This window comes from Ochlerotatus camptorhynchus, unplaced genomic scaffold, assembly GCF_037179485.1.
Source record: "Ochlerotatus camptorhynchus isolate MF236.1 unplaced genomic scaffold, CSIRO-AGI_Acam_v1.1 ptg000474l, whole genome shotgun sequence".
Taxonomy (NCBI): domain Eukaryota; kingdom Metazoa; phylum Arthropoda; class Insecta; order Diptera; family Culicidae; genus Ochlerotatus; species Ochlerotatus camptorhynchus.
Window position 1 is genome coordinate 30,936 of NW_027040960.1, and position 15,051 is coordinate 45,986.

General features: G+C 35.8%; 1 protein-coding gene across 1 annotated transcript; it reads right to left on the reverse strand.

Moving 5' to 3' along the window:
- Positions 1-8,083: 8,083 nt before the first annotated feature.
- On the reverse strand, positions 8,084-14,464 carry LOC135712369 (general odorant-binding protein 56d-like). The gene is made up of 4 exons (XM_065235362.1): positions 14,246-14,464; positions 13,968-14,084; positions 8,518-8,625; positions 8,084-8,421 (listed from the first exon to the last, which is right to left on the reverse strand). The coding sequence occupies exons 1-4, from the start codon at positions 14,303-14,305 to the stop codon at positions 8,299-8,301; spliced, it is 408 nt and encodes a 135-aa protein (XP_065091434.1). The 5' UTR covers positions 14,306-14,464; the 3' UTR covers positions 8,084-8,298.
- Between the last annotated feature and the right edge of the window lie 587 nt (positions 14,465-15,051).

Here is a 15,051-nt window from a genome sequence, read left to right on the forward strand (position 1 = left end):
CCGATTTTTTTTTTTTTTTGGCATCATTATACCTTCTCGAATGTTGTGTATGTTTTGTATGGAATAGCAGAATAAATATAAGTCGCTGTTAGACTTGTATGAACGCACTTAAATATAACTCAAATCATTAAATACGTTTTTCTCGAAACCACAATTTTTTTTTAATCTTGCAAAGCAGGGATCTCAGAGACTATTCAATCAATTTTTCTGATAAATTTAACAAAGGATTTCTGGATATTCCTACTTTTTGATTTTTGGCGCCCCTTTTAAGTAGGGGAATTTACGTATTCTCGGCAACCTAAGCAGTGACCTTCTTTCTATAGCCTTTTTCTCTATGGAACGCTCACATATGCAGTATTGGTTTGTTTACAATCTTTTGCTGCCAGCTGCTCTAACAATTTCAGTCGAAATAATTGTCAAAAACTGTTTTGAAACGCTTTTACAAAGCTCCAATCTTCTTTAGTGAGAGCGAGTATTGTCGGCAACCAGTTTTTCTTCGGCAACCGTTCCATTTGAACTGCATGTAAATCTGCTGTTCTATTATTGGCAGCTCGAAATCAGCTGCAATTTGTAGTGCGTGTGTTGCATTTCAAGAAAACCTTGCTAGATTGCTTTTTCTCAGTGGTAAACATATAGTCAAATTGAAGCTGAAAGCATAAAGAATCGTTTGCATGCATTCAGCGAAGTGTTTTCGTAAGAAAATCAAGTGAAAATAGTGTTTCAATTTGTGTTGCCGAAAATAGTCTGTCATGCCGAAGCCGTCATTTTCCCTAGCTATTTTTTTCAACGAAAAATCGAACATTTTTTACGAACGTTGCTATTTTGGTAATTATTCGAATTTCGCAAAAAAATCCTGTGTTTGATTTTAGATGTTTTAATGAAAAATTCAAAACACTATTTTTTTTATACGCTGTTTCAGTGCTGACAACGCTGTCCCGTAAACGACAAAAAAATAACAATAAAAATACAACTTTTTTAACCCCGGCTACGATGGTGCAAAACAACGTTTTTCCTTAAAACCTAAAGGTTCTCGACACATTTGATAGCTTAGCGTGTTACAAAAATGTGACTTAGAACTAGTACTGTTGAGATTTTTAAAAAAGGCCTTTTTCCATAGCCATTTACGAAAAAAATGCTTTGACATGTTGTGAAACCTATCCACATATAATTTTAACACATTGCTTGGGCCTTGATCAATGTTTTGAAAATTTGATACGATATGTGTGCAGTTTTTCTGATGGTTTTTTTAATGACTGGTAATGAATATTTTATTGGTATATGCATTTCTTCATCAAAACATGGCCCATAAAGCGATTTAATTCTGGAAAAATGGAAAATTTTATAATTAACAAATTTACTGAGAAGAGTTAAGTGAAGTGGGGCAAAACTTTGAGCGGGGCAAAATTTTGTTTTGAGGTTTTGGACACACTTCTCTCAAAAAATCACAAAAATTGGTGCTGGCAAAAACTGTTTCGGAATGATAAATTTTAACATTTATACCAACTTTTGGGGCGTACAACAAAAAACATTCAATAGAGAAGGGGTAATTTTTATTTCAGGGCATAATTGCATTTTTCTTGAAGATGATTTTAGGAGAAATATACTTTTGTCTTTAGTGGGCATCATTATAATTTTATATGTCAATAAATTACAATTTCGCTTCATTGTATGTCATTTGAATCACTTACAAGTGTCGGTTTAAAGAGGCTTAAATTACATGAAGTTTTCAAAGTGTGCCCTTAACATTTTGTATACATACGTATTTTGACTACAATGTGCAGTAAACTGATGCAAAATTTGTAAATTGGCTACACGCTGCTCAAACGGTTACAAATTAGGATCTGATATGACCAGAGTTGAAAAAAAAAATAAGATGTTGTATTCAAGACACGACCATAGATTTGACGTAGGATTACGTTCTCGGTATCAATTTTCGGCTACTGTGTTAGGGAATCCACTTTTTCCCAACACTGAAGCGCCTGGTTTAATGATGACAAAGGTACGCATTGTCGTGCACAAAACGCACGAATTTTTTGGTTGATTCAATAAATAATAAAAAAAAAAATCAAAAATTGAATGAAGAAATTTCTTGCTAAAATTTTTTTATTGCAAGATATTTGCGAACAATCATTTATTTTTTTTTTAAGTTTCGATTGTGACCTTTTGAAAATTGATAAAATCTTAATTTTAACATATTTATAGAAAAAATTAATATGCATTGACGTATTTTTATGCCGCGACTGTCTTTGAATATTGAAATTGCACCCCCAATATTGCCTTTGAAATACATGATATCCCAAGTAACATTTTAAGTTTTATGAAATACTACAAAGCTACTATAAAACAACATTAATAAAACCCTGGTCAAGACTGCTTTGCCATTGATGTATCCACCAAAATGTCATTGATGCTAGAATCTGTCTAGTTAGCCCACTGTGGAAAAGGTTCTGAAGGGTTTGTACGATAAACGCATTGAGATCCATTTCAAACCCGTATTTAAGCTACAATAAAAGCTATTTGGCAACAATTAAAATCATTATTCGATCCATTTACCCTTGTTGTAAAAGTCATTGATTTCACTATTTTTTTACCTAATGTATGTTTCAAAGCGTAAGCCACTGTAGCGCTCTAATAAAAAAAAAGTTTGCTTGTAAAGGTTAGAACAATAGCCGGCGCCGGTGGTGTAGTGGTAAGCGTGGCTGCTTTATCACCCCAATCGTTCTGGGTACAATCTCAGCCGAGGTCGGTGGGATTTTTCTGAGGCAAGTAAAGTCGTTGGTCCCGGCCCATGTGTGTTTGAATGGGTGCGATATCCTACGCAAGTGTGGAAGCTGCTTTCCTGCACATTCGATTGCCGTCAATGGAAGGCAATCGATGTCCGTCGGTGATTGGCACTAGATTGCGGAACAGAGACTGACGTTAAATAAAGGGAAAAAAGGTCAGAACAAAATGGAGAACTGTATCTCGGTATTGTCACTTTATATTAAATAAAACAGGGAATCACGCACCATTGTCCATATACCACCCAACAACCACAATAAATTAAAGCCCTACAGTAAAAGTATGGACGTCTGTCAAAAGTTGTTCCAATCGAACCGTCAAAATGCACCGCTTTGCTCGATTGGAACAGCTTTTTTCAGTTTTGTGGTGACAGTCGTCCATACTTTCACTGTAGGGCTTTACAATAAATAGGACAAGCAGTGATGACGTTCAAGAAAGTAATTGAAGAAAAAAAAAAAACAAAACAAACATCGGTTTGGAAGAGCGCGGAGTGTTTTTCGTGTTGTGGAAATAATTTTCGCGGAATAAAATCACAATGTTACGTTACGTAATTGATGTGATTCACAGTGAGTGGTCTATTCGTGTTGAATATTGCAGCTTTGTGCATAGCATTGCAAAACTAACTTCCGATAATATTTACTCTACATGTAGAGGCGGTCAAGCCGGCAACTAAACAAGGATCGTACTCAGGGACTACGGATCGGAAATCTGTTTAAGATAGAACGTCGAAAATATCGTGACAATTGTGGTGGACACCAAAAATGAATGAAGCTAATCGAATCAATTCCTGGTGACCCAGTGGACTGAGTGGTTTCGGTACCACATCCAGTAGCACCAGCAGCATCCGGGAATTAGTAAGTATGGATCTCATTGAAGTCAATCGGACCCGATGTAGATGAATAATTTCAACACGAGTGCAGGAGCTCATCAGCTGCAGCTAGTGACGCAGGGATTGACTTGAATCGGTGCTGACGAAATGAGCCATAAGCAGTAAAGCCACATGTACAGATTTATCTGTAAACATACAGATTTTTTTTTAATATTTTGATGCAGATATCTGTATATAAAGTCTGTTCCAGATAGTATTTAACCGCTTCTTTTAAATTACTGTAGCGCCTCTAGTTGTCGTAGCAAGAAACTAATAAAAGCGTTTTGATCCGGAAAGATCATTAGGATTCATATACTTGTTAAAAAGTAATCTAAGATGGAACGTGATAGACGTGAAAAAATTCTGCACACTCACATTTTGATGGACGATGAAACTTACGTTAAAATGGAGTTTGGACAAATCCCGGGCCAAAAATTTTACTCTGTTAAACGTAAGGAGGATGCTCCGGATAAATTCAAATTTGTCTTTGCAGAAAGAAAACAAAGGTTTTCATCACTGGAGCGACTATGAATGGACAACCTTACAAGGAGGAGAGTCTCCAGAACATAATTTTGCTGTTCATTCAATCACACGAAGGTCCCGTAAAGTTCTGGTTTGACTTAGCCAGCTGCCTTTACAGCCGCGATGTCAAAGAATGGTATAAGCTGAATAATGTCGATTTTATTGAGATGATACTTTTCCACCAAATTGTCCAGATTTTCGTCCCATTGAAAATGTTTGGGCAATTATCAAGTGCAAATTAATTATATGATTTGAGTAGTAGCTATACCGAAGATCATTTTTGCAGTATGGAGAATATCAGAAAATCCACGATTTGTGACTAAACATGCTTTCACAGAAGGAAACAAATAAACGAGTGTTTATCTTATCACCATAGTAATGTACTCGTGCAATTTTTGTGCATCTAAAACTGCTCATAAAGACGATAATGAATAAAAACTGAAAATTTTCATGCATTTCCAAATGGTTTCCTACCATTCCCATACATTTGAAAGTGACTGGCCCTCTGGATGTGGATGATGTCAAAAACAACAAAACATGATTAATTGAAGAAATGTGGCAAAACAATCAAAACACCATCTGATTTGGAGAAGGGGTGAAACAGGATGATAGATGAGGTTGACAGTACTACTGTGCAAGACACGATGAGAGGTATTCTGCGAAAAGTTCGAAAATTCATCCGAAAAGCTGACGAAAAATGTTTGTTGTATTTTTCCCTTAAAGTAAAAATCCTACAAAATGATACTTTTAGCGTTTATGTACTTTATTTTCCCTTGGAGAAATGACATGTTTCGTGCGGCCAAATTCTAAATGGAACAGACTTTAGTATTTTTTTTTTCCTTTGGTTTGTTTTTTTCCGTCGATCTTGTTTTTCGTGCTGAGCACCAATACTACCGACATGCCAGGAAGGCAGCTCCCACACCTGGACCATACCTATCGACCCATCAACTCATGAGCCGGGGACCAACGGCTTTACTTCCCATCCGAAGGAAGGCGTGATCAGAGATGTTGTGCCTCAGAGCATCCCGGCGGCGCTGACTGGGATTGAACCCAAGCCTTCTGGGGTGAGAGGTAATCACGCTTACCACTACATCACCGGCGCCGTTAAACTTTAGTATTGTGTTGCATGATATTTGTACATACAGATTACAGATTTTTGAAAAAATAAACAGATTTTTCAAATAAGGAGAATTTATTTTATATAATTGTTTATATTTATTTATTCTGATAAATTATCGTTTCTTCCTTTTGAGCAGCTTGAATTCACTATTCATTTTCTCTACATAAAATAAGATTGTATTAACTTTTAATGGACTTGAAACATTTTTAATGGATTTCTGATATTCATGTATTCTGGTGTCGCGTTGGAAGGGATATTAGTTTCCCTTACTTTTTGTTTACTTAACCATATCACATGGTGACATATACGATATTTAACTAACAATATATTTTTTGTCAAATCGGTAATAAAGTCATTTTAGCAAACCAAGGAAATTTTAAGTCGGAAGCAGATTTGTCACTCACTACTACTACTTATTTTTGTTTTGTTTTTTGTTTTTTTAGACTTGTAAAACGATACAAATGACTTTAAAAAATCAAGATTGTAGGATTTCTAGATTTTAAAATTATAAACATTGAACAAACTCTTTATGAACTATGAAGGAACTCAACGAAGATTTAGGTAAATCCACACTGAGATCATTATAAATAAGTTATACAGATTTTTGTCATCCAGATACAGATTAAAAATAATTTTTGCTGTGAAAATACAGATTGAAATTCAGAAAAAAATTTCATCACCGGCCATAAGTCGACAAATGAACTTGGATAAAAAAGCACAACTGAAAGGTAATAGTAAACATTGAAGCTGAGGGGTTCTGGATGTGATAGAGGAAATGGATGTAATATCGGCCTAAGTGTCCCTAATTTGGGCCCATACAAAAACTCAGCAATCGACTAAATTTTCCATGGCGACTAACAATATCCATTAGTACCGTCCCAATGAAGTGTTCATCTAAATAAAAAGTATAAATAGCAGATTTTTAGCGATGGACCCAATTTTTGATCCATAGGCCAACATTAGAGCTATTGAAAATTTAGTCGATTACTGAATTTATGTATGGGCCCAAATTAGGGGCATTTAGGCCAACATAACATCCATTTCCCTTCCGATATTTTGCAACCCTGGATATGACTCCCACAATTTGAACTCAGTTAGTAAGAAACTGACTTGCCACAAACCATTTGAATTTTATATGGAAACTACTATGGTAGATGCAAATTATTTGTTAATTCTATATAAAACTTCACCATATCGCCCAGCTTTAAAAAATGATAACTGTGTTTGTAGGTAATTTTCTCAGAAACAACTTTATTCAAAATCACTTTTTAATTAAATGGAAGGAACAAAAGTTATTAATAATTCAAGTCACTGATGTCTAATGATTATGCTCAGTAGGCTACGAAGGTGTTTCTGGCACATGCAACGTAAAATAGAACAGAATGCAGTATAACCCACAAAGTAGCTGCTTGAACATGTCGTAGGGTTATCAATCTCTTAAGCAATCAATAATTATTTAAATTGACGTTTGGCTGAAAAACAATCTTGTGCAAAGTTTCAGCTGAGAAAATTTCCAATACGAATAGTTTAAAAACTTTTTAACAGTGCAAAATTGAAACATATTAGAAGGCAATAAACACAAAGTTTGGTTTTCCCTTAGTAATTTCCATGTAAACTTCAAATGGTTTGCTTACCAAATGAGTTCAAATTTCGAGAAGCTAATCAATACTTGATTACAAACTGTTTGAGTAGTGTGGAGTGAAAATGTTATATTTTTAATCGGTATAGTGGGACAGTCTTTATCAATGCCATTTCTAAACAGTGAAGACTGAAGTTGAACCTCGTGTAAAAGAGAATACTTAAAAAAAACTTACTAGGTTCGCTTTGAGGATCGTGGTGTTGTTAAAAAATAAAATTGTTTTACATAGTTGAAGATGCTAATTTCAAATAACAGACTGTAGTGGTAATTTTTATACGATAGATGGAGTAAATGAAAGTATAGCGTTGATAGTTCCGTTAGAGTACGGCAGTGTGAAAATTGCATATAGATAGTAGAATAGCGAGCTAGGACAACTTTTAAGGAAGGTACAAATCGGTTTTTTCATCTCTCTTTACCAAACTCCTCCTTTGGAGAGGGATGGTGAGGGGTGTCCCCTCCCCACCGCCGCCACAGAATTTTTTTTTTATTTATTGCTTCGAACGTTGTATTTTTGGAAAGCTACATGTTACTGAGGAAAGTTTATTGCTTACTTATTTAAAGCTTTCAATATTAATATTAACCTTACATTTTCCACATCTATATACTTTAAATAGATTCTTCAGCAAAAAAAAAATCTAACAACTAATGAAATCTAAATCTAATTGCTAATAATACAATAAAATAACTTGCTATTAACTCTCTGAGCACCACATCTTAATCATACTTTTCGCTATTTTTGTAATATCAGCAGTAATTTTCAACGGTTTTCTGATGTTTTTATCTTTATTATAATTGAGCTTGTCACATTGTAACGGGCTCTATGATTAGTTCACTTTACGATTTAATTTTTTTTTTTTTAATTGGCAGAGAAGCTAGTTGAAAAAATAATTCGCATTTGACCACTGGCAACACACTTGTCACTGAGCAATGGTGGTTACTTGTGTGCAACTTATTCCAGTCATAATCAAGTTGCAGCTACTTGTTTTGATGGCAGTTTGCTGCATGGGACGGTTCAAAGATTTATGATTTTACGATGTTTCTGAAGTAATCTATAAATACATTAGAAAATGAATGACTAAAATTTGACATACATGCAAGTGATAAAAGCGTGGATGTAATTTTCAGTGTGGTACTCTAAGAATTAATAATTAAATTAATAAATAAATAAATAAATAAATAAATAAATAAATAAATTACTTAAATAAACAACTCATGTAAAACACAAAACTTAAATAAATTTCACAAAAGGAAATCGAAAACTTAAGCACATACTCGATGGGCAGTCGAAGAGTCACAGTTCATTTGAAGCAGCTCATTCTCGCTCACAAAATCTTCATTTCCACATCCCTCTCTGGTGCTATGCTGACACTAAAAATTACTTTCCACCCACTCGGCAACCGCCGTTTCGTGTATGCACTGGTACATTTCGAATCCGGTCACGCATACCGTCGTTCCAAATTTATCCACACAGTTGTCGTACACGTACTGAGCCTATATGATAGATTGCGAAAAAGTGAAACAAACATATGTAAACACAATTAGATTGGGCTGGGAATTTCACCAGATATGCAATAAGTCACCACTTACACCTTCGGGTTCCAGGTAGCGCCCAGCAAAACCGATGATTTGCGTTTTGTTGTACGTGAAGTCATCGAACATGAATCCTGATCGCTTCATCAAACACTCGGTGAAACACTGCAAGACAGTGGAGGTGGGAAAGTATTATTAATTCCTTAAAGACAAAAATGGGTTGATCGATCAGCTGTGACTGAATAAACTCATATCATTCGGACGATTCGGCCTGTATCAAACCTGCAAAAATATTGTCAATACTCATAAGCACTTTTAATAATAATATGCTAATAAATATACACAACATTGTCAATACTCAAAAAGGCTACTTCTTCTTTGGATTTCAAGCTTTATTGCATATGGCATATTAGCTTATTGCGTGCTCCATGCTTAGTGTTCTTGATTCACTTCCAAAGTTATTAATTGAGAGCTTCCGATGCCTGTACCATTTTTTGCATTAGTATAATTTGTGTGACAAGCAGAATCATACTCTATGCCCAGGGAAGTCGAGAAATTTTCCAACCCGATGGAGTGGATGGTCTTTCTTTGTAGCTGTGCCTTTACCGACTGAGCTAAGGAAGGCTCCAATATAAAAATAATAATATAAGTAATATTCAAATGAAAACTCATTTTCAGTAACATCAAAAATAAAGACAATTAATAAGTAATCACGCTTTTCAAATAGCGGCGCCAGTGGTGTAGTGGTAAGCGTGATTACCTCTCACCCCAGCAGGCCTGGGTTCAATCTCAGTCGATGCCGCCGGGATGTTCTGAGGCATAACATCTCTGATCACGCCTTCCTTCGGAAAGGAAGTAAAGCCGTTGGTCCTCGGTTCATGAGTTGATGGGTCGATAGGTAGGGTCCAGGTGTGGGAGCTGCCTCCCTGGCGTCGGTAGCATTGGTGCTCATCACGGAAAACAAGATCGACGGGAATCAAATCAAGGAAAAAAAAACACTTTCCAAATCTGCAACAATATTTGTGGGCTATTTTAAATAAAAAAAATTTCAGCTATAAAGCTAACAAGTTACAACAACTACAAAATTGCGTCAGGCAAAAACGAGAGTACATCCTGGTAAAATGTGTCACAGACGCGCCAGAATGATCTTCTCTTCATTTCTCAACATTGAACACTCTACGGGCAAAATAATCCACAATTTAACAAGTCTCGTGATTTTTTTTTAATTTTTTTTTTAATTTTTTTTTTAATTTTTTTTAAATTTTTAATTAAAATTATTTAATCAAAATTTAATTAAAATAAAATTTAAATTTTAAATTAATTTCACACTACAATTTTAATGTATCAACAACGTTTTTAAAAATAGTGTTAGCTCTAGATTAAGAAACTAAGCTGTTTTTTTTTTTGTACGAAGACGAGTTAATAAATAAATAAATATATAAATAAATTTTTGCTGCTTAGAAGACTGAAAGAACCGAAAATCTCCTAGACAGCTCGTTTTATTTTTCAAAAATCTCGTAGGAAAATTAATAATTGGTATATACATTTTCATTCAATTGTATTAATGGCAGTTTTAAGAAAGAGGTTACCATCTACTTCAATGAAAACTATTATTAAAGACTATTATTAGACATATTCAATTTTCAAGATTGTGAGCTGGAAACAAAAAGTTATTACGATATTTAACTGTGATTCTTATACTGAAAGCCCCTTTGTAGTCAAAGGGAAGTAGCGGGAAATTTTACACATGGGTTGAAAAATTGAAGTGCTTACCGAAGTACCCAAAAGTTCTGATTAAAGGCTATTTAAAGATTATGCAGCTTGGTTGAAGGTGGTCTTTAGCATTCAAAGCAGCCTCATTTTTATGTTGTTTAACGAACGTGAAAGTTCCAGTACCATAACTGAATAGCATTCTATGCAACTTCTGGCAGAAATTGAATGGCATTTTTAGAAAATAAGAAGGAAAAAACCAAATTTTTTATGTGGAATTCAGACTGCCTGGAAGTATTTAATAATTCATTAATTTATGGTCAATATTACATGCAGTTTTTAAACATAGCAGTGAAAAGTTCAATTGAATTTAATTGAATTTACAACCAACAGTGAATTTAAATTTTAATGGATTGATTTACTGGTCGTTAAACGTGTAATTTAATATTCACAAGCTTGCCCCAGTTTGTAGTTGAAAATTAAAAAATATTTTTATATGTGCGGTCTTAAACAAAATCCGGAAAAGTCGGAAAAAAACTCCGACCGAATTTAATTTTTTTTTTTCCTTTGGTTTGTTTTTTTATCCGTTGATCTTGTTTTCCGTGCTGAGCACCAATGCTACCGACGTGCCAGGAAGGCAGCTCCCACACCTGGACCCTACCTATCGACCCATCAACTCATGAACCGGGGACCAACGGCTTTACTTCCCATCCGAAGGAAGGCGTGATCAGAGATGTTATGCCTCAGAACATCCCGGCGGCGCCGACTGGGATTGAACCCAGGCCTGCTGGGGTGAGAGGTAATCACGCTTACCACTACACCACCAGCGCCGTTAGCTTATTCCGATGGAATTGAAAATATTAAAATTGAATGATTAAATTATTCGCTACTTTATACATCGTTGAAACAAAAACATGCTGATGAATGACTGTTATGAATTCAATTTATTACCTTTATGAATTTTCAATAAAAATATTTTCCTATTCCCGGGAATACTCGAGAAGGCCCATCAGCTGTTTCTCGTTTCAAGGGAAGCAAAGAATACCGGGACATGAAAACACTAATTCGATGCTATGCTGATATTTTGAATTTTATGAACTTAGAAATCATAGTATCGCAGCAAAATTTACAGGTATGATATTTCAAACACATACTATGTAACGACAAATGTGACATAAGCGTTATAACAAGCCTAAGGCATGCTCTACAACAACTGAAACTTACTCGTTGAAACGCATTTTTATTGTATATGTGAATACACACACGCCCTATTAGTTTTATTAGTCGTGATCAGAATTGGTCTCCTGACCTGTACAAAAATCATGATCTTCAATACTGTAGACATTTCAAAAGTTTCATCAAAATCGGTGAGGACCGAGCAGAGTCGTCCCGAGCAGGAGAAAATAACTAATGAATACCTAATTCTGTTCTGATAAAAAAATTTGGTATTGACCAGCATGAATACCAAAGAATAATACCAAAAGATTACATGCAAAATACTTTGTCAATACCAAAAATTGATATTTGGATACCAAAAGAATACCTGGGTGGCAATGTTTTGGTATTGCATTAACATAATTTGGTATTGGAATGGTATTGTGGGAACATTTTTTTGGTATTATTTTTTGGTCAGGCTCATCCATACCAATTTGAGGTATCGAGATATTCGTTCCTGCTCGGGGTTTGCTCATTTCTCGAGCAGGAACGGAAATCTCGATACCTTAAATCGGTATGGATTAGCCTGACATAAGAGGCAAAATACCAAAAAAAAGTTCCCACAATACCATTCTAATACAAACAAATTTAAATGCATTACAAAAACAAAATCAAGTAGGTATTCTTTTGATATCCAAATATAAAGTTTTGTTATTTTCAAAAAAAATTGCATTCAATTTTTTCGCATTATTCTTTAGTATTTTACCTCAACACAAAATTTTGGTGTCGGGCCTGAATTAGGTACTCGTAAGTTAATTTCTCCTACTCGAGTTGCCATAGAATTGCTCCAATGGGTCAGTAGCTCTCAACTCCATCATTGACTTGATTCCTATAAACCACAAATGCCGTGTCTCGCAATGGTTTCAAGATAATGATTTGAAATATTCAGAGGGTACTAATTAGGATCAACTTAGAAATTATGTAGGGTAAACGACGGATTCGGCACCCATTGGCTATTTTCGGTATCCAAAATTTAAACGTTAATTTCACTGTATTTTCTCACCAAAACACTTGGCGATTCCTTAGTCTATCAGTTTCAATCTGATTACATGTTTACGACTGAGTAAACCTGGTATGCCAGGTTTTTCATAAAATTAAATATACGCCCTAATTTGAACATACCATACCCGAACGATAACCCAAATGATAAAACTTTTCCAAAATGGTTTTGAATGAAAACCTGAACATGTCTTCAAGCAAAATAACCATACAAAGCGCACTACACAGCTGGCTAATACGCAGTTCAAATTGAAAGGTTGCCGAAGAAAAAGAGGCTTCCTACAATAGTTACAGTCACTTGAGAAGTTTGAAGCGCAGTAAAAACGTTTTCAAATATTTTGGACAATTTTGTCAATTGAAATGCATGGAAGAACCAGCAGGCAGCATGTAAACAAACAAACACGTGATATGTATGGGGCCTCCCTTAGTTCAGTCGGTAAAGGCGCAGCTACAAAACAAGACCATGCTGGAGGTGGCTGGGTTCGATTCCCGGTCTGGTCTAGGAATTTTTCGGGTTGGAAAATTTCTCGACTTCCCTGGGCATAGAGTATGATTCTGCTTGCTACACAATTATACTAATGCAAAAATGGTACAGGCATCGAAAGCTCTCAATTAATAACTGTGGAAGTGCATCTAGAACTAGAACACTAACTTGAGAGCACGCAGTAAGCTAAAAATGCGATAAGCACTAAGCTTGAAATGCGAGGAAGAAGAAGAAGAAGAAAAAGAAGACGTCATATGTGTGCTTGATGTTGATAAAATGCTAATACATGCGCGGATGCTGCTAAGATTCATGCGTAAATAATACGTAAATAACCCTAAGAGCTGTTTAGCTCTAAAAGTTAATTCCATTATTCACCAATGCTACGAAGTTCCTAGGAATTAACAAGAATGAAGGAAAAGTTATTAAATAAAAATAAAAACAGTACCGCTCTTCTATATTCAGAAATTTTAATAATCCAATTAAACTTAACCTTAAGATCATGATTATCGTTGATCAGAATACGACCAGAATTCCAAACGTAAGTGTTCAATGGTAAATGAAAAGTATACTAAGAACATTACGTGCATCAACCGTCGATTCTGGAGCTTGTGTGACATTTACAATAAACCTTAATTGATTTATGTTGATCACCACAGCGTACATATAGTCTTGCTTCGTAATAGAAAAAATAAACTTTTAAGGAGAACTGGGAGTAATAATCCAGAATCACTAGACGAACTACTGAGATATAAAGTGGTGAGATGATATTGTAGTTTGCATTTTTAACTGGACTCATTTTAAACCAAGACGATGCAACTTAAAAGCGCATTTTTATTTGAGATTACACACTTTTCGTCGCACTTAAAATATGCGCAATACGCTATTCTATCAGTTGGAATGCCCAGTTTAAACACGCTATTGCTCATATTACCTTACCGGAGCGTATTACACCCAGTTCCCCTATGTTCCACAGCATCCACTCATGAAAGCAACGTACCCCAACCGGTTGATTTATAATTAGAAGCGTAACAATAAGGTCAACGTCTGAGCTGATCGATCAAGTAATTAAAGAAAACAGGGAAACAGTGTGTTCTTGCACCTCTATCAATGGATCACGTTCGCTGAAATCTCCGTACTTGAGGGAAATGACTACGTCCATATCCATTTCGAACTCCTTCGTACACTGATCGATGGCGCCTTTGAAGTCTTGCCCGCACTAGAAAACGAACACACGGTGGTTAGAACGCTATTAAATAAGGCACTTCACTCTAGCAAAATGATTCGGCTGGCACCAAGGTGTGTGAATTGATAATTGCTAGTTTTGAAACACCTCGTGTTCTGCTACAATGTAATCTAATAGAGCTTATTATCACTCACGCTAAGCCGGATCGACGCAAGCAGTAGCAACGCTACACCAGACGCTCTTAGTGACTTCATGTTTACTTATTTTCTTGCACTTTCACTCTTTGTCGCGCACCGACTAAACTGACCTACAAACCGCGACTTGCTGGTTCGTCGAGTTTGAACAAGCGCAGAGATTATCAACCGGTCGGAAGCTTGTCTTCGTTCAACTGTTCACCGTGGACTGTTAGGCTCAAAATTTCATCGAATATATAAGTTTGTTTATTTGCTCTCTTTCTCTTCGCGCCACGGATTTTTTCTCTTTGTTTTGGTCGGTGGGTCATTTCTCCAGTCGAGATGCGCTTTGCTTTCGCCGGAACAGGTCTGCCACCGATCAGTCGTGAGCTAGACGGTGGGATACGCGCCAATGTGATTCATAGAAAACTACAACCGTTGGATGAGCTTGATCGTGGCTAGATTATCTAATCAGCTACGGTTAATTTGTTTGCGGATAGCTTTCCAAATCCCCTACAGTACTACAACCCTGGTCATTGAGTTCCCAAGCTAACGCAGTGTGGCTGCGATGAGTTGCAAAAACGTGCTGAAAAATTTCTGCCTCAGATAAATTTGGTTGGGGTTTTGATCGGTGTGAGTTGAAAAACGATAAATGCGTTGTTCTTTTTAAGGCTGATGCTTCATTGTGTGTTAAAAATAACGGAGCTTTTGAAGCGTGTACGCGAATTCTTTTCATGACCCTGAATGCTGCTATAGTGCTATACAATTCGGTCATGGAATGTAGGATTTCTTTTTGCTCTGAAGATGTTGGAAATGTGTCATTGAAC